The sequence below is a fragment of the Punica granatum genome, chromosome 7 (genome assembly GCF_007655135.1).
Source record: "Punica granatum isolate Tunisia-2019 chromosome 7, ASM765513v2, whole genome shotgun sequence".
NCBI classification, from domain to species: domain Eukaryota; kingdom Viridiplantae; phylum Streptophyta; class Magnoliopsida; order Myrtales; family Lythraceae; genus Punica; species Punica granatum.
The window spans coordinates 17,760,450-17,785,836 of NC_045133.1; the positions used below are offsets into that span (position 1 = coordinate 17,760,450).

General features: G+C 34.2%; 2 protein-coding genes and 1 pseudogene across 2 annotated transcripts; 2 read left to right on the forward strand and 1 right to left on the reverse strand.

Annotated features, from left to right (window-relative positions):
- The window catches only part of LOC116214447, a 31,053-nt pseudogene extending 29,915 nt beyond the window's left edge, over positions 1-1,138 (reverse strand).
- A 5,567-nt stretch (positions 1,139-6,705) lies between these two features.
- LOC116215454 (succinate dehydrogenase subunit 6, mitochondrial) lies at positions 6,706-8,948 on the forward strand. The gene is made up of 3 exons (XM_031551164.1): positions 6,706-7,095; positions 7,624-7,726; positions 8,521-8,948. The coding sequence occupies exons 1-3, from the start codon at positions 6,904-6,906 to the stop codon at positions 8,670-8,672; spliced, it is 447 nt and encodes a 148-aa protein (XP_031407024.1). The 5' UTR covers positions 6,706-6,903; the 3' UTR covers positions 8,673-8,948.
- Positions 8,949-21,194: 12,246 nt separating this feature from the next.
- On the forward strand, positions 21,195-24,867 carry LOC116213046 (receptor-like protein 9DC3). Its single transcript, XM_031547852.1, has 2 exons — positions 21,195-24,540; positions 24,644-24,867. The coding sequence occupies exons 1-2, from the start codon at positions 21,269-21,271 to the stop codon at positions 24,663-24,665; spliced, it is 3,294 nt and encodes a 1,097-aa protein (XP_031403712.1). The 5' UTR covers positions 21,195-21,268; the 3' UTR covers positions 24,666-24,867.
- Positions 24,868-25,387: the final 520 nt, after the last annotated feature.

The window sequence follows — 25,387 nt, forward strand, 5'->3', positions numbered from 1 at the left end:
TACAGGGAAATAAATGTACCTCTATAATTTTTAGCACAGGCCCCAATAAACTCCAAAGCTCGAGTATTCATGGAACCGAACTTCACATCTTTGCAGAAGTCATGTAATCCTTGACCAAATTTGTCAATGTAATTCAATCCCATCCATAGTCAAATTGTTTTTAACCTGAACGAAAATAGGAAAGCTATTAAGATGCATGTAACAACCAGAGATTGCAGATACCACAGCACATAAACAAAATATTACTGAAGTGTCGCATGAAGAATCAACCACAGATTTCACCTTGGAGACTGAAGTGAATTGATAAATAGAGTCTGATTTGGAGAGCAACTGAGCTCGCATAAGAGATTTAAGAAATTCCGCAAGCAAGCTGGGCAGCCTACAAGAAAGGGAATTGCCTGCAAGTAAAAATAAAAAATTTTCTAAGCACTGTACAGAAGATTCTCTGAAGCAGACACAACAAAACACGAAATAGCAAAGATGGCCAATCTCTACTCCATCAACCGCGAAAGGATGATACATCACGGCCTTACTTGTTTGGTTTGTGACCTGACGCTGTCAAATTGAGCTTCTGTGCAACGGATGTTGCCAGTAATTGTTGGACACAAACTGTGTACCTTTGACGAAAGCAAATTCTCTGGCTGGAAATGAAGTAATAACAAAACATTAGATTTGAATCGAGTTAATCAGTATATTAGATTAGTCGCTACATTTGAAATGAAGTACCTGCTTATGCCAGCAAAGAGTCGGTTAATGCCAAAGCAGGGTAGAAAAACATGAATTCTGACAAACCGATGAAAATTTCAAAAATTCAACTAAAATAAACGGAAAAAAAATGCTTTTCGAGGATGGATGCTCAACATTGATGTATAATTTTTTTTTTCTTTGATACCGGCAAACTTGTTCACCAAATGACACCAGGCTGCTCTGGCACGTACATACCTTCATACGGGGGGAACCATAAGGGCAATTCAATAGTTTTCCATCTGAACGAACTCCACAAATGTCAATAAGTAGCACAATGCTCTTCAGAGTGCCGTTCCCTGAATACCGAAAGGTCAACATCGTTCCGAATATGGTATACAAAGGAGCATAAATTCTAGCTTAGCAGTATAAGTGAGTAAGAATCTCGCCCTGATGAGCCATCTGCTGATACGGCTAGTATAACCTTCAGTGACAAAATCAAACCAAAAATTGAGTATAATTCACTAAAGTTGAATGCACGGGCGATTCAAACCGGTCATTTTTTCTCCTAAAAGTGAAATGAAAACACCACAGCATATGCCACTTCATTCATTTTAAACATAACACCTAACACGATGAAAACCTTCACGGGCGGTGAGTAGATGGCCAACTCAATCAGACTCTCATTTTCAAATGAAATCAGAAAATCACCTTCAACCGGTACCTTTTAACGTTCAAAAACACTTGCATGAACCGACTCTATCACAAAAAACCAACCACACAACGGGAGCAAGATCACTTATCCAGAACTATCAAGCACAAAATTCAGAAAAAAGTGCAGGAGAACAGCGTTGATCCAGTCGAGTTAGCTGAACCAGGGAGACGAGTGAGAAGAACCTCACGATGGCGCCCACGAACTCCATTAATTGCACGAACTCAGCAGGTGAGAGGAGAGCAGAGAGTGGAGAAGTGATCATCTGCTGTTTCCGAGCAATCAAAGAAATACATTTTTATGTAGAGAGAGACTACAGAAAGAGAGCTTACGATACCAGAGAGAGGGAATCTGGGAAGGAAGCATTCATGGCATGGCGTGGAGTGCATGGAGTCTCCAGGAGTAAACTTTTATTGGTGAACAATTCCGGCGAGAAGTCGGGGTTTATGCTTCATTTCAAAATTATTTTAAATTTTTGTAGCTTTTATTATTATGTTTTCTTTCTTTTTTTTTTTATAGCTAATATGATGGGCAGCAGTGATGGCAACATTGCCAGCCCCGCTACACAATGTTCAGACTCTTGAATTTAACCGTGAATATATCAGACGAACTGAACAACCAGCGCATGCATTAGCCTCATCAGCGTAGTAACACCAGGGGCCTAGTTCACAGAAGCCGAAGATGACCCCAGGCCCAAGCCAAAGAGCCTGTCCTAGCATATATCCCTAGGGAGATTCAAACTCGAGACCTGGAGGTCATTAAATCACATGGGAGTGAGCTTGGAACCACTAAGTCATCACCCCTAATGGTTTTATTATTATTTTTTCAGTTATAAGGGAGACCATGAGTATAGTAGAATGAAAAAAAAAATCTTAATCAGTCTATATACAATATTCAAACTAGTTGATATCCGCGTGCAATGTGCAAAAATTGTCAATTTTTATATGATCGAAATTAGATAATATTTATAGGATATAGGAAAAATTATAACGGTATAAGATGATTGAAGAAAATGAATTTTCATCTTGTATTTATAGGAAATTTGGTATATTGAACTTGAAAAATGACACATGTCTCGAGGAGTTACCTTAAATTATCGAGAAAATTTACATACAAATAATATAGATGAATAACTTAAATAAGTTGAATGTGGTAGAAGAAAAATACAGTAAAAATTCAGTGAATGGAATCGAACGGTCAATTCAATATGGAGTTGTGAATTTCGTAATGAAATGTAAGGTCACTCAATGTGGAGTTAAGAGTTTACTAACCGAGCTTAGACAACATGTCCACATCGTGCTATTCAGCCTTTATATCTTATAGTTATAATAAATTATAAAGTCTAAGTCAACGCATAAGAAGGCATCAAGTAGGACGGAGCCTATCTCCTATTGAGCGACTCTTGAATTGGCGACTAATGAAAATGGAACAAATGACATAATGTTATGGTCCATATCATCATAGAAGTCCATGAGTCAACCTCTTTAACCTACTATTAATTTTTCCAACTTTTTGAATGCTTCTATCATTAATTATATCAGTAATGGGATATGAAAGAGCATTTTGAAAATTTATAAAAGGTTGTTATATCTATCTTCATCTTCTAGCTTCCTATTTGATTTCTTACTTTAAAATTGAGCAAGAAAAGATACAAAGAAGAGGAAATGTTGACGTAAAACATTAGTCGAGTCAATAAAACGACCATGTCTTCTATTATTTCACATGATGAATCATGCTTAATATTATGGTGGACCGATTACATTAACAATGAGGTCACACTTCAATATAAAGGCATTCTGATATTTTCAATCATGAACATTTCGAACAAAAATTAGACTTTTTAATAATATCACAATTTGTTATAATACTATTATTGCTAGCCCGTGCATTGCGCGGGCCGATCATCTAGTAACTAATAAAAAGACATAACTGGTACCTTTTATTATTATTCTTATTCTTATTTTTGTTTTCGGTTACCCTTTTATTGTCTTAGTACTGGTAGAAAATTTCCATGCAACACAATTTCTTACAATTGTAAAATGACGTTGCATTAATAAAACTAGATTAATGCTCGCGCTACGCATGAGATTCATGAAATAACGAAATCCCGTCAATGGGCTATCGTGTTCCTTTATTTCATATTCTATTATGCATAATTAAATTTCATAAATTCACATGAGTCTTGCCTACGTTGGATTTGGGGAGAAAGAGGAAGAGAACGAAGTGAAAATAAGAGGAAAAGAAAGGATGGGGGGTTATTATAGTGAATTATGTCCTTCATTTAATGACTTCTAAATTTATTATATATATTTAAAGTAGACTCTCGCAATTGAGTTCCTTCCGTTCGTTCAATGAGAGCATATTGTTGGCATTCTCTCAACTCGTGGTGTAACATCCTTTCATGTCTCCTGTTCATTTATCATATTTCCAATAATGAGAACAATTAATTAGATCAATAAAAGAAACAAGAAAAATAAATTATTTATAGAATTAAAAACTTGAAAACAAATTATTTATTTCCAATGCTTCTAAATTAATGAGACCGAGAGAGGAGGTTGATGAGAGGTCTACATGTACATAGGTACATCAAAATTCACATAATAATCATACATCAAAAAATTCGCGAAGTAATCTATAATGGTTTTCCTATATATATATATATATATATTTTAATTCATATTAACAAATTCGCATTAAAAATTCACTGAAAAGTTCACATAAAAAGTTCGAACACCCACACGTTCCGTGGGCCGCACGACTAGTTGAAATATTAAACATGTATAATATTGATATTTTTGGAACATTAAGAGTGATACAAGAGACTTCTGCAACTTCTATAATAGTAGAGAAGAAGGATCAAGAGATAATAGTAGATACTATATACTAGGTCATGATGCCCGCTCGTTGCCATGGGTCAAAAATTGCATTCACAGATTAGTCTAAAAATGTCAAGACAATTTAATTTTGAATTTTATCTCTTAAAAAAGGATTGATTTTGAGTTGCATAATGGTCTAATTTAAAAAGTTAATATTATTAGATATGACGATATTTAATTATATATTATTTAATGCTCATGCTTCAATAGCTAGATTAGTTTTGGACACCCGTCGCATGGCAATAATTGAAGGGGTTTTCACGCTAGACATTTCATGGTTTCACCCGTTTCTAAAATCTATCTCATGGTTTAAAAATTACCTAGAAAGACATATGGTTTACATCAAGTTTCAAATCTATTATGGTATTAATTTCTCCGTCAATATTTTTGGGTAATTTTTAAAGTATGAAATAGATTTGAAAAAGGGTAAAACCATGGGATATACACCCCATAATTAAATGGGGGCCAAACACGTGTGTAATAACATGCACTCTTATACCATATGAGATTTTGAGATATTATAACTGTCTATTATAAACAATTAACCTTATTAAATATGTTTTGGTTTAATTATTTATTATTTAACAAAGATAAAAATCAAATTAACTTTAAAAAATATGGTAGGTGTATTTTAACATTACTTTAGTATTGCATACGATTGATTTTATTTTTTATAAGAGAATTACATCTCATTTTAATGATTTGAAGAGACGTCTGATAGATGATATATTATCTCAACATAAATGGGTACGTGGCTAGATGGAAGTAAAAAAAAAAAGACTTTCATCTATGGTGTAATATATATATATATATATATAGTACATTAAAAATGGTGTAATATATATATATATATATTATATAGTACATTAAAACAATTATTATTGAGTTTTTCAAATTATAAATAGCACATGCTCGGTTTTGAAATTAATTGTTAGGTAGATGAGTTTGGAAATGGTGGAGAAAAACGTATGATGATTGTATTTAAACATATTGGAATGGATTAGAAGGATAAAACTCAAAGATTATATAAGTTGGTCTATGTTTTTGGAGGGATAAGATTGAAAGACTTCATATTGGAATGGATTAGAAGGATAAAGTCGAAATATTATAAGTTGGTAAGAGTTTTTAGAGGGATAAAATTGAAAGACTACATAAGTTTGTAGGAGTTTTTGATTTGAAGACATAAAATGTTTGAGAAAATTTAAAATAACAAAAGGGAACCTTGTGGTCTGGTAAAGATCCAACTTGCGTCTTGGCTATGGGAGTGAGCTGTCCTTCCAGAGGAGCAAATCTTCTCATGAGCGGTATGGTAGGCTGCCCAAGGAAACATAAACAAAATAGTTTTGGGAAAAGGATAAAAAATGTAAGCTTGACACATGTCCCACCTAAACAACCGTAGTAAGAAATATATAACAAACTATTTGCCTGTCTCTACTGCAATCATCTCACAGAGATAAAACATGGAGAAGTCACGCTATCGTTTATACGCTCTCTTGTAAAGTCGCTTTGTTGCTTTAATTATATGAAAAAACATAAATATTATATGGTAAAATATATGTGGAATATTTGATATATAAGGAAATCTATGTATTAGCAAGTGAAAATAACATATAACCTCTATATATATATATATGCTTGGATATATAATAAAACATATAGGTTAATTTTTATATTGACATATATATGTGTAGTCTTTGATACATTATGACAATATAAAAATATAGTGTTTCTACTCTCAAAAATAATATACTTTTATAATAGGCAATATATATAGATATTTATGAATGTTCAACAACTTTATTTGATATGAAAGGATATATATTATGTAAGCGATAAACTTCTCTTAGGTGACTCCTTAAAAGAAGTTTTTTTTGTAGAGGTCAATCGAAAGTTGTCATGTCACTATTTATTGGGTGATTATCGGTAAAAAAATAACGAGAAATAAAAAAGTTTATTGTTTTTTGGGTTAATATTATATATAATATTTTGAAAATTTTCACCACATAACACATATCGTACTAATTTCACCATTTAGAAAGATATTTTGAAATTTTTTTGTGACATAGCACATCAAGCAATAATTTCACCACATAGCACAAAATTTTAAAATTTTTTCACCACATAGTACGACTTTAGTTTTTCGTCAATTTTTTGTGCTATATGATGAAATAATTTCACAATTTGGTGCTATATGGTGAAACAATTTCACAATTTTTATGCTATGAATTTTTTTTAATATAGCTTGTTACATGGTGATATTAAACATTGTTTTTTTATATAATAAGATACATGCTAAATAGTAAAAAAATTATTAATTTTATATTAAACTTATTATTTTCAACACAGTATTAAATAGCGCATTCTTATCTAGCCTTGTACTAGCAACACTTATTATGTAAAGATTTTTTTTATTTAAATGTAATTTGTCCTAATAAAAAAAATTAATAATTATGAAAGAGAGGATGTAGGAAACGTGAGCGAAGAAGAATCGGACTCATCCGAGCCCGAGCCCGAGCCTGAGCCTGAGCCTGAATTAGGGTTCTGCCTGCAGTGGGATTGAGAAGAGTCGGGAGCTGAGCTGAGAGCACTGAGCTGAAGAGTGATTTCTTTTGAAGGAGAAGCCCGCTTGCCATGGGAGAAGGTTCGTCGGCGAATTCGTCTTTCTTCAGGGAGCACTGGGAGGGGTGGAAGGACTTCTGGGCGGAGAGGTTCTCCTTCCTCGATAACTACTCCAGGTTCGTCAAGCGCGACAAGCCCCTCCCTTCCTGGTCCGCCTCCGACGTCGAGGATTTCATCGCCTCAGACCCCGTCCATGGCCCCGCTGTAATCTCTCTCTCTTTCTCTCTCGATCGTCCGGTCGATTCGATTCAATCGATTCTGCAGGCAGGCTCTGAGTTAAGGTCAATTTTCCTCCACTTTCGGTGGCGTTTTGTGGATTGGAAGCTCAAATTTCTATCTGATCTGATACGATTGTGATTTTCGGAGGCAGAAGAAATAAAATAAAAAATCCGAGTGTTACAATGGATATGAAGATGGATTACTTCGCTACTACTCCGACATTTCGCTTCCTTTGTAGTGAAAAGATTCAAGTGCTGAGCTCTGTGTAGCATGCTATTGTCCTGTCTTAATCTGAAGAATAAATGCCATGATTTCGGAGCCTCAAAAGCAACCCATCTAACCTGTCCACGGCTGGCTAGTCCCATCCAGTAGATTGTGAAAACAGCGAGGGTCTTTCGAGCGACCAGTTCCGGTGCTCACGATGCGAATTACTTAGCGGCTATTTAAAGAGCTTTCGTACCTGTTAAATCTTCCATGGTCGAGTGCTTTACTGTATTGCTTTCGGTTTTCCAGCTGAAGACGGCTAGGGAAGCAGCGAACTTTGCTGCTGTGGGAAGTATCATTGGGGCTGTCTCGACAGCTGGGTTTGCCTGGAAGTACTCCAAGAGTTTACATGGTACTCTTTTCTTTTCATGCCCTCTTTCTGTAAATTTGCTTGCCAGGAATCCCATCTATCCGGGATGGATTCAAGGTGTGGGGGGCCTTTGTGGGTCGTTGCTCGTCCCCCTTGGACTCGGGAAAAAGAAAAAAAACTATAAATTTATAGTTTATTTGTCAAGTTTATCTATCTTTCCATGAAATTATCGTATTTCACTATCCTTATTTGCTATGGTCCGTCCATCTTCCTGATCTCTTTGAGTCTGAGATACTAAAATATGTTCTGATCCTGGATAGATGCCTTGTTATGCTTTAGATTCTATAGAAATTCTTCGTAGAGGAAAAGATAGTTGACATCCGAGCTTGTGCATCAGTTGGCTATATTGTTGAGAGAGAGCTTCTGTGCAAAGGAACTGTTAATTGATTATGGAAAGATTGATTTGTGCAGAACTAGTGGTATTATTGTAACTACTGTGCTGTGCGATATCTCATTCTCTTCCATTATCTTCCCAATATGAAAACTTTTAACTTTGTCAATGTGCTATCCTTATATGCTTTGGATCATAGCTTTGTTTTTCACATTTGCCAGCATTGATTAGCTATTTGTTTCTTTTAAGTTCTAAAATAATTTCGTAGCATCGTAACGGAACATCTGGACGCCCTGCAGTTGAATTCCTTGCATAACAGAATAGTGCTGAGATTGCATAGAGAACGCAACATACAAGTCTGATCTTTAATGCTCCAACAACCAAAATGAAATTTGTGTTCGTGCATCAAGCAAGAATTGTACTGACTCATCATTGAATTTGGCAGGTGCTGGGTTGTCCTTTGCTGCAGGGGCAGTGTTTGGCTGGACATTCGGGCAGGAATTTGCCAACCACAGGTTCCAGCTTTACAGACTCGATACTAAGGCTGCCCAAGTGAAGTTCATGGAGTGGTGGGAGAAGAAAGCTGGAGGGCAGTAGATTCATTACCAGAAAGAATGCAATTAAGAATGTCTCCAAACCATGCCTTTTCTTTTACAATAAGATGCATGATGAATGAGCCTCCCTTTGCTTCAATACATTGTGTTGGTCAATTTTCGTTTTTAATTGAATTGATCCTGTATTTTGCGGTTGAGGTAACGAATTGATACTGATTGCTTATTCTACCGCTGCTTTCGGTTACGGGTGCTCATGCTGAGACTTTCTTACGGGCAGGGTACCTGAATAAATTTCTCTGTTAGATAAGCTCTTTTTTCCCATGAATTGTTTCGTTCTTTTTTAGTGTGATCAGCTTGTTGCCTCTATTAGACTTATGTTTAAGGGGACATTTGAATGCCATATTTTACTCGAAGTGCTTTAGTTGATTAGTTCGATTCTTACAGTGCACAGCCGTTAGTCTGCTGGTTACTGTGGTTGGTTGGGAGCTCAGAAGGATGACGGGAAAGCAAATTGATGATTGGGATATACACACATCGTGCTGAAGGAGGCCGAGGCGAAATAATGATTTCGATCCTTTTGTTAAAGTTTGAGAAGAGTAATTGGTTTGGAAGCAGCATTGCTTCCAGAATGATGAAAACAAGGGAGTAAGTAGTTGGGACATCTATGTCAAGAACGCAGAAAGCCATTGCGATCCCGAGGACACGAACACAGAAACGAAATATTCTACCGGATCTCTTTATTCTTAATTCAAATGCTTGACTTATGCAAGAAATAAGTGCCTGCAAGGAAAAAAAAAAAGTAGCTTCTTAATTAAGCTAATTTGGCCGAAGAAAAAGAAAAAACTATTGAGTTAATGGCTTAGTGAAGGAACATAGTTAGGATTTCGTTTTCACATGGCTACTCATTCTCTTCCGAGCTGCCAGTGGCTTCCTCCACGTCACTTTCCGATGTTTGTGTTGCACAATGTTATTTGCTCACGGGGACGGAGCCAGGATTTGGTCCATCCCTGTTTGCTTGTACCGCACCCTTGGAGCTCTATATCTGTCGGCCCAGTCGAAGGACCTTCTGCAACATGTTCAGGGCCAATAGACTCGGGGAAGGCCACCGAAATTTGGTCTTGAGCTTTTTCCTACTATGAAGAGCCTTAAAATGCGGAGGGATCATTTATACCTTTAAGAGGATTATAATTGATATTTGGCCAAATTACGTCATATATCCTATTTTTTCGGCATTTTTTCAAATCTATTCTATACTTTTAAAATTATCAAAAATATCTCATGGTTTGTATTTTTTTCCAAATCTATCACGCCGTTATATCTTCTGTCAAAATTTAATGGTCCTGCCACTGTGGCCCTTTACCCGGAATAAATTTGAGAAAAAATTAAAATCATAGGATATATTTGAAAAAAAATAAAACCAATGGATAGATTTGGAGCATGCTTACGTTTCATTAATGTAAAATATAACGCCGAGCTAGATTGGAAAAAAATATAAACCATGAGATATTTTTGATAATTTTAAAAGCATAAAATAGATTTGAAAAAAGGTGAAACCATGGGATATATGGGGTAAAAACCCCTTAATATTTTAAGTGCTTATTTTTTTAAACCCTTAATATAAAAAGTTTTAAATTTTCAACATCTATATATAATATATAACAGCGAAATGAAAATGCATGTTCAATGAGACTATGTTACGTGTCATCTCAGAATTAATAAAATAGTGCTATATGTCAATTCCTTAGCCTCTATTGCATGGTTTTCACCTGCAAGGAAGTTTCATTCTAATTAATTGTAAAAACAATTCCTGAAAATATTAAATAACCATTTAAGAAGTTAATATTTTTAAATTCATGCACCTAAAATTAGAGAAGTGAAGATCGCTCCTCACATAGAATCTGCGACAATTCCTTGCCTCTCTGTCTCTCTATTTTTTTAATAATTCCCTCTCTCCGTCTCCCAGTTATTCATTCGCGTGTTCATCCATTAATATTATTTTTAAAATTTTTCATGAAAATAATTAAGCACCGAAGAGTTTTTGGTGGGGGAGGTGGTGTTTTGTCTTATGATGCAAAAACATAGAATCCTCCACAAAAAAAAGAACCCCCTAAAATAAGAATAAAAAGATTAGGAGAATGAAAAATAATTAATTAGCTCAATAATTAGGGGTTCTTTTCCAAAAATAAGAACGAAAAATAATTTGAAATAAAAATAAATGAAATATGTGAAAATATATATGCAATAATTAATTTCCCAAGACAACAAGTAAAAAAATGTAATGCAAACTATTTTTTAAAATATATATATGTATGTACGGATTTTTTTTAATTATATATTTTGCCACCCTAATGGGTAAGATATCATAAATGGATTCTAAAATTGCAGCTACAATTCGTCACTTTTTTTTCTAAAAATTAACTTGTATGCCTTTAAAAAAAACCACTTTCATGGATTATTGAGGAAAAAACAATAATTTATCATTTTTATCAATTTTTAACGAGTATTTCTTTGATGTTAAACTAATTAATACACATATTCATCATTATAAGCTTTGTACATTAAATTTATCATTAAGCTATGGGCATCGACCAAAAATCAAATTCTTGGTTAATATATATTTTCTTTCATATCTCAACTTGATTTTCTCTATTTGTATTTCTCTCTGATATTTCATTGGCATAACTCTCTCATATATAATAACTAAATATTATCTGTTTTATTTTGTTATTTTCATCAATTTTTTTTATGCACGTGCTATTGTTAAATGAATAAAAAAGGAATATTAGCCACTAAAGATTATATTGATGTTGACTCTAAGTTATATCTATATATTCTATTCAATATCTATATATTCTATACAGTATGTAATATGGCGAAATACAATATCCTACGTATAATGCCATGTAAATTTTAAACGCTCAACTCTAAATGCGCTGACCCTTTCAATTGGTTGCAATTTATCTTTTACTGCTCATGCAATTAAGTAAATTCATTATTTAAATAAAATTTTCCAAAATATATTAAATTAAAGGGATTTTTATGCCATTTATCCTATGATTTTACTCTTTTTTCAAATCTATATCATGCTTTAAAAATTACTCAAAAAGCCTATGGCTTACATCTTGTTCCAAATCTATCACAACGACATTTTGTCAATCAATGAAATGTAAGTGGGCCCAAACCTATCTTATGATTTTAATTTTTTTCTCAAATCTATCTTATGGTTTTAATTTTTTTTCTCAAATCTATCCCGGGCAAAGGGCCACAATGACAAGGATGGGCCCATTTACGTTCAACATCAGCAACACCGTGAAAAATTGACAGACAAATTGTCTCGGGGATAAATCTAGAATAACATGGACAACATGAGCCTTTTTTGGATAATTTTTAAACCCTGAGATAAATTTGAAAAATGGTCAAACCATATAATATATGTCACTTGTAATTAGAAGAAATTCATTTCCCAGTTGCCTTAATTACACTTTAAATATAAATAGACCTTATGGAAAAAAAAGTGAAAAAGGCAAAGAAAAAGGATTCTTTCTTAGTCTACACTCCAAATATAAAAAGACTTCCGTAGGGAAAAAAAAGTCAAAAAGGCGAAGAAAAATTTCTCACCAGTGGATTCTTTCTTACGCTAATCTGAAAGAGAGGTTAATCAAGAAGACTCGGTTGGGTTGACTCCATTGCCTTCCATCACCACACTTCCATGTTATATCATCTCTAATATATGTAGTTCTTTATATTACTTATTAGTTCATTCATCTCTACTGTATTTAACATTTGTTCATTCATTTAGTCGACCACCTTCTCTCGTCACTTCTAAAAAAATATTCAATCACCACAACTTGAGATAGAAAAATCAACTAGTCTTTGAGTCATGACCTAGTTGATGCGAATTAATTGGATATGCGTACTATTTACGTTAGACTAATTTTCCATGCATCCTAAAGTGACACAAGGTTTTATATCTACAGAGGAAGTAAAAATTTGGGAAGGGAAAAACATAAGACATAAAAATTTTGTAGCAGAGTGCTAAAGCGTGAGGAAACTAACAATTATACAGCATCCATGTATGGGAGAAAAACGATAAGGAAACCGCAATGCAACCATCCGTAAGAACAGTGTGGTAGCAAAGAAAAAGAAATTTGGACACTGAAAAAAAATTGAGGCCACTAATAAACAGCTCAACAAATGGACATCAATGATGACAAGTTCGGTGCCCACTTCATCGATCAATCTTCCTTTTTCATCTAACAAGGTCTAGAGCCACATCGTCCAATGAATTCCATTAACAGTCATAAATTGTTCAGAGTATCTATCCACACTTCAGCATCGCCACAAGCTCCTGCCCTGCCTGCCTTTGTTACTGCATCCTTCTGCACCATCATTAAACTCGAGAGGTCACATGATGAAGAATTTCTCGCATTCCACAGATAAGTCAGAATTTTCCGGATCAAAATGATCTGTAATTCATGCAAAAACCTCTTTATACAATGCTATGTTCGATAAGGATAACAACAAATCAAGATTATTTATGGTTCATCAATCTCCGTTTTAGAAAGGACATACAACGATATCCAAAACGTTTCTTTTCTTTTTCCGACTAAGTATACAGCGGTATGTTTGTAAGGATATAGAGAATTTTCTCAGCTGTCAATCGATTCCACCTTACTCCTAAGAAACGCTAATTTGACTCCACGATAATCTATCAATCCCATAATTTTAATTTTTTTCTCAAATCTATCGCGGACAAAGGGCCACAATAGCAAGGATGGACCCACTTACGTTCCACGTCAGCAACACCGTTAAAAATTGATGGACAAATTGCCTTCGGGATAGATCTGGCATAACATGGACACCATTAGTTTTTTTGGATAATTTTTAAAACGTGAGATGAATTTTGAGAAAATGATCAAATCATGTGATATATGTCACTTCTAATTAGAAAAAATCCATTATCCAATTGCCTTAGTCTACACTCCAAATATAAATATACCTCCGTTGGGAAAAAAAAAGTAAAAAAGGCGAAGAAAAATTTCTCACTTATCCCTAAGACACGCTAATTTGAAAGAGAGTTTAATCAAGAAGACTCGGGTGGGTTGACTCCATTACCATCCATCACCACATGTCCATATTATATCATCTCTAATATATGTAGTTCTATATATTACTTATTAGTTCATTCATCTCTACTATATTTAACATTTGTTCATTCATCCAGTCGATCACCTTCTCCCGTCAAGTCTAAAAATATACTCATTCACTACAACTTGAGACTGAAAAAATCAACTAGTCTTTGAGTCATGACCTAATTGATGCGATTTAATTGGATATACATACATTTATATTAGACTAATTTCTCATGCATCCTAAAGTAGTAAGACCATCTGAAAGTGACACAATATTTTACATCTGCAGAGGAAGTACAAATTTGGGAAGAGAAAAACAGAAGATATTACAACTTCGTAGCAGAGTGCTAAAGCGTGAGGAAACTAACAATTATACATCATCCATGTACGGGAGAAAAACAATAAGGAAAGCGCAATGCAACCATCCGTAAGAACAGTGTAGTAGCAAAGAAAAAGAAATTTGGAATCGTTAATCGAAATTTCGCATGTAGAGTATCTATGTCGTGAAATCAAGGTTTAATATTGAATAGTGAAGTTCATTGCCTTGTTCAGTCAATCCCCGATGTAGCAAACCTCCGTAAAGACAACGTAAACGGGAAAGTCAATTGGAGGACCAAAACTGCCCTCATCACGCTTCCCTTTTTTGATGGAAAGCCCTCATCACCTGATCAGGATGAAAGTAAAAAGACCGTCGAGGGCGAATATATTATATCAAATAATATTACGCAAGTTTTCAAAATTTAAAAGTTTGAGATGTATTATGCGGATAAATCTGAAAAGTTTTAAAAAATAATAAGGTAGAGAACCACATTTTATCAAAATAAAATTAATTTAGGCTTCCGGTAATTCAAAATCTGTGAGATCATCAACATTAAAAGAAAAGATTTTAAATTTTCAAAAAACTTATTAAATAATATATATATATATATATATTCGAGAAAATTTGAGAAAATTTCATGAATTGAGTGATAAGTGCAATTTGTGGTCATCAACCAAAGCCATAGCACACTGCTTTCATCTATATATATACACTAGTCGTGGAGCTTGTATGTTGCACATAATAGAAAATGTGGATTTAAAATGTGGAGCTTGTATGCTTTTATCAATTTTATTATATATAAAATGTGTGTTTCAAATTGTTGTGAATTGTAATTTACAATCAATAAAAAAAAATCATATTGGATACATATGGTCGATGTTAATTGAATTTCGCGAACAAAGTAAAAAAGCTATAAAGAAGATTGCCCACCCAAATATATATTATCATAAAATATTCTTTTAATTTTAAAATTTTAGAAATTTGTGATTTATTAAAGCATAAATACATAAAACAACTCAAGGTTTTGAGAAATTTCTCAAATTTGGCCTTTCTTTTCTTTTCTTTTTTGTAATAAAACTGCCAGTTTTTATTTTGTCTCAAAATAGAAAAGCCTATCATCCGCTCAATTAACATATTTTCATCCATTTGCTAACGTGAACTTAACGAACGTTACTATCGACCAATTTCTCCACACGTGGACCATAGCTTGCGCGACCCCCATAAAAAATTTTAAAAATACAAAAATAAAATACAAAAATGTTCAAAAATAAAAAAATAGAAAATTCATCAAATGTTATGTAACTAATAATATATCATCCGAAAATTAGAAAAATGTTGTATTTTATTCAAATTTATCATAAAATATCTTTCAGAAATCCTTTTAAAAATCATTTTCAGTAAAAATAAGTATAAAAACTAAAAATAGAAACAATAATGATAAGAAAATCCCATTTAGTGTTCTGGGTATTTGAAGCTAGTTGACTAGACCCACCGTATCTCCGCTTTAATATGCATATATACACACACACACCACACACGTATGCACTAGGCATGAAGTCCTCGAGTTGCACAGAATAGTACATAATATATTTATTTAAAAATTCAAAAAAAAATTTAAAATAAATATGCTATGTATATAACTTGAAAATGTTTAAAACATATATATATATATGGGAATAACCATATTTCATCGAAAACTTCTATTTAAATAAAAAGTCATAATTATATTATTAAATAATATTATAAAAAATGATCAAACAAAATATAAAATTGAGATTTATCAATAATTTAAAAATAATCCATGTTGGTCAATTTTTTTTTCATAACACTTGCATGAATTGAGTTTTTTGATTAAAATAAAAATTAAAGAAAATATACAAGCAGAAATATGATATTATATTCATTAAAAAGTAAAAATAAGTAAGAAGAATTTTTTATTTCTTCATCATGAAGAATCTCATCCAAACTTCTGAAATCATTATTTTTTATTAGCTCTCTAAAAACATTATAAGATATGCTAAAAGAAATTTGAATATAAATTAATACGTTTGTATATTAAACAGTTATTGGCCCAAATAACGAAATTATTTTCAAATTGTAACAGTATTTTCTGACAATAAGATTGGTGACATTCACTTAGTGGCATGCTGTATTTATAATAAAATGAAAACCTAGTTAAAGAATCCTACAAATTATTATGTAAATGCCATATCTATCATAATATTATTAAGATATCGAATTTAAAATTTGGAAATCAAACTTTTGAAAAGCTTTCCAAATTTTACATAGAAAAATTACTATAAAAATAGTTTGTACATACCGAAATTTTCTCAAGTTATATTTATTCAAAATAAAAATGAAAAACATTTAATTATTAAATAGCGCTGTAACAATTTTAAAAGTAAGAAAATTAGATTTATATATAAAAACTAGAAAGATTGACAAAATTTTGGACTGGCACTAGTTTAAAATTTTAGAATTAAATTTGAAATATAAAAGAAATTATGAAATATAAAATATTTAGTTGGCTTGAATTTTATAATATTATATATAAAACAATCAAATTTCTTCACATATTTTATAGATTATCGTATTTTATTAATTATATGTTTTGCAAAAATGAAATCTCAAATAAAATTAGAAAAAATTATCAATTTTTCGTAGATAATCGTATCTTATCGGATTGTATTCTTCGAAGAATTTAAATCAAAAAAATATTTGGAAGATTATCACATCTTAATGAATTATATTTATATTTGTCAAATCAAAATGTCAAATAATTATAAAAATTGAAAAAAAATAACAAAAGGTCCACCTAGGCATCCAAATATTTTAAGGCTATCAGATGGGGACCATCACGTCTCCACTTCCATATATACTAGGTGTGGAGCCTATGCATTGCATGGTCTAGAACATGATCTATTTTTCCTTTTTGTCTATTTTAGTATATGTTATATGCATGTTTTAAACGTTTGTGCATTTGTAATTTATAATAAATAAAAATATATTTTATTAGATATATATATAATCACTGATAGTAACTGGGTGTCACCAATATTAAAGATTGCCTACACAACCATAAATTATTAGAAATATATATGTTTATTTAATATGTTCTTATTATATATAATATATACTAATTATATTTATTTTAATATTATACTGATGTGATTAGATACAGTTTTTTGTCTTATAAAAAATTCAAGACTATAAAATTTTATGTAGATTATAAAATGTTCTCAAAATTATATAAAAATGCCCTGATATATACATATTTTATTAAGAAGTATCCATTAAGTTCTGAAAATTTAAAAATTCTTGATTTATTATATAACTGATAGTTCCTCATCAGAAAATTAAAAAGACATTTTGCTTTATTTGGATCTTACCATTAAATATCTTTAAAAATTTAAAGGTAAGAAAATATTCTTCCCAAAAAACTTTTATTTGGGAAACTCCAAGTCGACATTTATTTCTATTGTTTCATGATCAGTTTGATGATTTACAATGCTCTGGTTCTTTTTCATCAGGACTATAGGCAAAATAAGAGCACACCAAGCAATCATGTGGCCTTAAATATTATAATTTTTTTGAAACGAACACCATGTCGACCTTTACTTCATTCTTTTAAATGATCAATATGATGATTTATGTTGCTATGGATCTTTTACATCGCCACCATGGAAAACATATTGCATTGTCTCTCAAATTGAAATCAAATTCGCCCTAATTCCTTTATTGTTAATCTTGTCTGTCCCCTTTAGCTCATTTATTGTGGCCTCTTTCTCCGGTCAAACAACTTAGTCAATTATCTCTCTGATCAGAGAGAGACCTTTTTGATCATTCACGTGCCAAAGAGATGATAAAATGATTAACGTCAGCTATAGGGCCACCAAATAATTTAAGTAAAATCTGAATTTAACCTTCATTCAATCTTTTTTTTTAATTTTAGCTTTGAATACAAATTAATTAAAAAAATAACAAGTTGGTTTGATTTGGGAAAAAATGAAAACACATTATTTTATTTTTCAAATTTGAAATGTTTAATTTCTCTAGGAAAATGGAGAAATCCCATAATTTTATATGCATTTTACCCTTGCTAGGACTATTTCCACTCTCTATAGCTAATCCACCCCATTTATTGTTCATCTTGCCAAAATTGCCTCTATACCAAATTAATTACCTTTTAACTAATTTGGGTGGAATCCTTAGATCACTCTCTGAATTCTCATTTATTAATTTCTTAATCAGTAGACACAAAATTCCACTGAAAAAAATCAATAGACACAAAACTATTTTCATCTTTAATTCCATTGAAAAAATCAATAGACACAAAACTATTTCCATCTTTACTGTAAAATATTCACTCTTAAAATTATTTCAAAGAAAAAAAAGGACTCATGCTAAAAGAATTTTACCCTTTGGTGGGCCGATCCACTTCAAACTGGCTTAGTGGGGGCCCGATAGACTTTCGGATACCATGGTATACGCCGAAAAAAAAAATTTCTAAACACTGTACATTATATGATAAAAAATGATAATGGGTACCCAAGAAATATGAAATCTCACTTCTTTAGTTTTCCATTACTTATTTCTATATTTCGATGCCAAAAAATGAAAAAGAACAAAATCTTGCTATTCAAACAAAATGATTCTCATGAGAAAAAATAAAAAACAAGTTTACCTAACTTAATTAATAAAAATATATTTAAAATTTTGAAGTTTATATTATTTGAATCTCTTTTATTTTCATTGATGATTATTTTTATAGAAATACATGAAGTAGTAAGTTCGTATTTTTTCAAATAATAGATTTACATGATCTTTCTCATATAGTAATGCTTGTCAATTTTTTTCATGGAGTCAGATCATAATCTTTTAAGTTGTCAAGTATCAATTTAAATAATCTTCATGAAATTCTAATTCTAATAATTAGTTCACACTACTAAATTGGAGAAAAGTATGGCTCATCATTAGTCCATAATCTTTCCAATTTTTTTCATCCAGCAAAAAAATTGGAGAAAGGTACAGTGGTATAACTTTGAATTTCCCAAAATATCCTTAGCAAAATATTCCTAATTAATAACTGCCATTAGGTTAAGGATACTTGTAATTGTACATAATTAACTGTCGTATTTTCTCCCCCACCACTTTTCACATTCTCCCTTTCATTCCCTATTTCTCTCTTTCTCTAACCTGTCCAATGCTTTACATTGACCCACTCATTTTCTTTTTTTTTTTTTTTTATTCAAAGTTTATTTATTAGATAATTTTGAAAAATATTAGTATTGGTTTATTATGTTAGATCTTTTTATATATTTTATTTTACTTAAACTGATATCATAAATTTAAATTTGTAAACTGGTAATTTTAGTCATATAAATACTAGGAGTATAGTGTGTACGTAAACATCTCATAGCATTTATACATCACAATATATAGGCAAGACTTGGTGTACTATGCTGATTAATTTTTATTTGTTTTGATAGTCCATATTATGTTTGACTATATTGGAGGAAAGTAAAAGAAAATATTAAATGTAGAGATAGCATCATAAAGTTTTTCAAATTTAGAAAACACACCCATCTTCTTCAATCATCCCCTCGATTACATGTGTCCCCTCTCTAATTCCACTCGTCTTCTCTCTCTCTCTCTCTCTGATACTTCATCTTTCAGCCTCCTTTAGAGAAGATCCTGTTCCATCCAATTATTTAACTTTTATTCATTAATAGTTACAATCGAATAGTAAAAAAATGATTGTGAAAACAAATTAATTACACTGTAGACCTTCCCCTCATTTAATTTTTCTTTTCATTTTTGAGTTTTTACCGAAAAATTCTCAAAGTTAGATAAAAGTAAAAATTCATAAGTGAATTTGGTGAATTTTTAACCCCATTTTTTTTGTTGAGAAGGGGTACGGTGCAGTGGTACACGCCCTTACCTGATAATTCAGAAATTTCATATTTGATTTATACTGTCCGACTAGCCGTGTTCCCTTTTTTAAGTATTTTACATTCTTGTAATAGGTCCACACGCCTCCTTTATAATCAGGAAAAAGAATAATACTTTCTGCTATTTACAATCTTTCATGTAGGCACGAGTTATTTTCAACTAGACAATTATACTTTCATTATTATTTCTTATTAATGTAATAATAATGTTCGGATGAATATTTAAGCAAGAATCTTAGGAAGGGATGGGAAGGGAAGACACAGTTGTCCTTGCTCACCTCGCTGCTGGATAGGTGACGAGGTTGCTCCATCCGTGGACGTGGGACCCATGGAGTCCCCCCTGGCCGTTCGATCGGGAAGAGTCGTTTAATCCGATGGCCATGCACGAGCCCCCTGGAACTAGGCAAATAGAACATAGAGAGTGAGAATGGTCAAAAGGTAAACTTAATGGGAATGGAATAGTGAAAGGCAGCAATGTTGGCCTCATGGAAAGCAACCTTCATCTACCGCATAGTAGACGCGATAGACTTTAGAGGAAAGAAAACTTTGGAGTCTTCCATTTCTAATTTCCACTGCAAGGGGAAGGAAGCTTCGAAGTGGGGCCATACCACTTCTTTTTTTATCCCATCTTTATGACTTCTTTTCATTGCTTGATGTGTAATTTTTCTAGAAGATGTTGTCGCCACGGCCCGGGCTAGATACGGGAGTTGCGTGGAATTAGATGTCTTCCTAAGATTGTTGCTTAAAATCTAGCATGAGTATGTTTAACAAACAAATTTCATCATCAGTCAGTAAGTATTACCAACAAGACGAGACCATGCGAGATATTTTGAAAAATATAAGTATTGGTTTATTGTGTTAGATCTTTTTATATATATTATTTTACTTAAACTGATATCATAAATTTAAATTTAAACTAGTGATTTTAGTCATATAAATACTAGGAGTATAGTGGGTACGTAAACATCTCATAGTATTTATACATCACAATTTATAGGCAAGACTTGGTGTACTATGCTGATTAATTTTTATTTGTTTTGATAGTCCATATTATCTTCGACTATATTGGAGGAAAGTAAGAGAAAATATGAAATGTAGAGATAGCATCATAAAGTTCTTCAAATTTAGAAAACACACCTCGCTTCTTTAATCATCCCCTCGATTACATGTGTCCCATCTCTAATTCCACTCGTCTTCTTTAATCACTTCTTTATTATTTCTTATTAATATAATAATAATGTTCGGATGGATATTTAAGGGATGCATGGAGGTGATTCACTCCATCCAACCGCAACTTAACAAACAAATTTCATCATCAATCAGTAAGTATTACCAACAAGACGAGACCATGCGAGATATTTGGGTCTTCCCCTTCCTCTTCCTCTTCCTCCTCTCTTTCCTGATCATCTCACGCCCTCTTGCATCTGCTGCTGCTGCTGTTCTCACCACATCATCCCAACATTATCCAAGCCATATCAATGAATGCGATGCTCTGCTTCAGTTCAGCAGTTCATTCACTGTCACAAGAGATGCCTCCTATGAGCACTGCGACGACTGGTCCAATATTACTTCATATCCAAAGACGGCCTTGTGGAAGAATGGCACTGATTGCTGCTCGTGGGCTGGGGTCACTTGCCACCCAATGGCAGCACATAGAGTGATCGGGCTCGATCTCAGTTGCAGTCAGCTCAAAGGTACCCTCCATTCCAACAGCACCCTCTTTTTGCTCCCCAGTCTTCGGCGGCTCAACCTCGCCGGTAACGATTTCTATGGCTCCCAAGGAATTTCACCTAAGTTCGGTATCTTTACCAGAATGGCTCATCTGAATCTCTCTCATTCTAACTTCTTCGGGCCCATTCCTCTAGAAATTTTTCACCTCTCCCGCCTAAGTACACTCGATCTCTCAGGCAGATTCTGGGACCTAACCATTGAAGATGACCGTAGTTTCAGATGGCTTATACATAATCTCACACAGTTGAGAGAACTTATTCTTGATGGTACCGACATGTCTAGAGTTTCTCCTACGTCCCTAGCGAACTTCTCTTCTTCCAGTCTGACATCTTTGAGTCTTCGTGGCTGTCGTCTGGGAGGGATAGTTCCGATTGACATCTTCCATCTCCCAAACCTCTGCAGTCTCTTTCTTTCAAGTAATCATAATCTCAGGGGCACTCTACCCCAGACAAAAAACTGGACCAGTCCGCTCGTCTTCTTGGATCTATCGAGGACAGAGTTCGATGGGTCAGTTCCTGCCTCAGTGGGGAATCTGACATCCATGACCATTTTGGACTTCAGTGAGGCCCAATTTGCCGGTCCGATCCCACCGACCCTTGGAAACCTTGTCCACCTCACCCACTTGGACCTCCACCATAACAATTTCAGCGGCACCATGGACTTTGAAATGTTTGCGCGGCTCAAAAATATCCAGTACCTTTTCCTCACAGAAAACAGTTACCTGAATATGTTGCTGCAAAGTGATGGCAACTGTTCCTTCCCCGTGCTCCAAAATCTGGATCTATCAACTTGCAGGTTGACCAAATTCCCATACTTCTTGAGTTCTTCCGCTGAGCTGAAAGGGTTGGTCCTCTCCAGAAACATGATCAGTGGAGGGATTCCTGAATGGTTTTGGAGAGTAGGGAGGGACACATTGACAAACTTGGACCTCTCAAACAACAATTTTAATGGTCCTCTACCTGACCCTCCTCCTTCGATAGTGGACTTCGATGCCTCAAGCAACAATTTCTCTGGAGAGATCCTATCTTCAATCTGCCAAGCCAGTTCACTAGAATACCTCGATCTCTCAAACAACAGACTCAATGGCACCATTCCGAGATGTTTGGGTGATTTAAAAAGCCTCTCGTTGCTCGTTGCCTCAAATAACAGTTTGACTGGCGAGATCCCATCTTCAGTCTGCCAGATGGGAAACTTAAGCCGCCTCTTCGAGTTGGATTTGAGCTACAATATGTTACAAGGTCCATTGCCACAATCTCTAGCAAACTGTACGAGCTTGCAGATTTTATTTGTCAATCACAATGCAATATCTGATACATTCCCGCGCTGGCTAAACGCTGTCTACGGGGTGCGGACTGTAGATTTACAGTCCAATAGGTTTCATGGAGCCATTGAAATTCCCCTCCCTCCGCAAATTTCATACTTGAGCCTCTCCAACAATGAGTTTTCCGGACAGTTGCCAATAAATTTCTTTCTGAATTCAACTGCTAGTTTTGTTGACTTAGCCAGCAACAGTTTTAAAGGACCTCTCCCGATTCCGTCACCATCCATTGGTTACTATTCCGTTTCAAAAAATGAGTTTAGTGGAGGCATTCCTTATCAGCTCTGCAACGCCACCAGGCTATTGATCATTACCCTGTCCAATAACCTCTTGACCGGCACCATTCCTCACTGTCTGATGAATTTTACTGACTTACTATCTGTATTGGATCTCCAAGCAAATCAAGTTGTAGGTCAGATGCCAGAGATAATTTCCCCTGGAAACAACTCGATCAAGACAATCCGCTTAGGTCAAAATCAACTCAAAGGGACGTTGCCACGATCTTTGACATGTTGCAAGAATTTGCAAGTATTGGATCTCGGCGAAAATGAGTTAGAGGGCCACTTCCCTTACTGGTTGGATACCCTTCCAAATCTGCAAGTTCTTATCCTGAGATCCAACAAGTTCCATAGTTCGGTGGATAGTTCCAAGAGAACTAGTAATCCCTTCCCTCAGTTACACATCTTGGACCTCTCTAACAATAGCTTTTCCGGTCAACTGCCAGCTGAGTACATTGCCAACTTAATAGCCATGAAGAATGAAGAGAAAGGTGGTTTACGTTATATGGGTGGCTTCTCCTATGAAGATACCATTACAGTGTTCGTGAAAGGGACGGAGTTGGTGCTGGTGAAAATTATGACCGTGTTTACAACCATCGACTTCTCAAGAAACTTCTTTGAAGGAGAGATCCCAGAAGCAATCGGAGATCTGAAAGCACTCAAGGGACTCAACTTTTCTCACAACAATCTGACTGGCAGCATCCCTTCTTCTGTGGGGAAGCTTACTAATCTGGAGTGGCTAGACCTATCCTCGAACAAGCTCGATGGGGAGATCCCCAGAGGAATTGCGGATCTTACGTCACTCACCACCTTGAATCTCTCCTATAACCAGCTTGTTGGACCGATTCCTCGTGGCCCGCAAATGGATACATTCAACCACTCCTTTGACGGGAATCCCAGCCTGTGCGGTCCTCCGTTGTCAGATACATGTGATACTTCGAAGCAGTCACCACCGCATTCAACTTTCCCTGAAGAAGAAGAAGAAGAAGAAGAAGAAGGGCATTGGATTGAATGGAGGGCAATGGCAATGGGATCAGGATGCGGACTCATCCTCGGGATATCAGTAGGATATATTATGCTGGAATTCGGGAGACCGAGATGGTTGGTGAGAATGGTTGAGAGGAAAAAGCGTAGGAAAACAAACAGGCTGAATAGAAATGCGGCTCCGAGAAATCCTGCGAGGTACTTTTTCATGGAAGATTTTCCATTTATATATAAAATGGCCATAAAAATGCACGGTTTTTGCTCAACTTAATTTTCTAACTGTAAAAGACAAAATAATCAGGAGGAGCACCAGAGGCCAGTGAGATCGGAGACCAGGCAAAAAATGGTACATGGAGGCCCCATCGAGGGGAATAGCAATTTATCGGTGAAGTAGACAGCTAAACAGCCTTATTCCATAAGCATTTTTATTTTTGTTCTCATTTTGGGTTTGAAGAGGAATGGCAATACCAATGTGCCTTTTCAGCTGAATCTTAATCATAATATGGAGTATCCTTTTTGACTCAATAAATATATTGAAGAATCTAATTGAAATTAAAGCCATCTAATCCGAGTCTTTCGAGTTATTAAACAAAGTGGGACACACTTATGTCCAATCATTTTCCTGTTCAAGGCAGAGATGAATCTGCGGAACTAAATCTACGAAACTGAAGGATCCTTAATATATCAACAGAACAAAGACTCCGACATTTCTGTCCATGTTATTTATGGCCCAAATCGTTGCTTCCTGACCACTAAAAAAGAATTGAGGCCACTAATAAACAGCTCAACAGATTGGCACCAATGATTACAAGTTCGGTGCCACTTCATGGATCAATCTTCCTTTTTCATCTAACAAGGTCTGGAGCCACATCGTCCTATGAATTCCATTAACAGACATAAATTGTTCAAGAGTATCTATCTGCACTTCAGCATCGCCACAAGCTCCTGCCCTGCCTGCCCCTGTTACTACATTCTTCTGCACCATCATTAAACTCGAGAGGTCACATGATGAAGAATTTCTCGCATTCCACAGATAAGTCAGAAT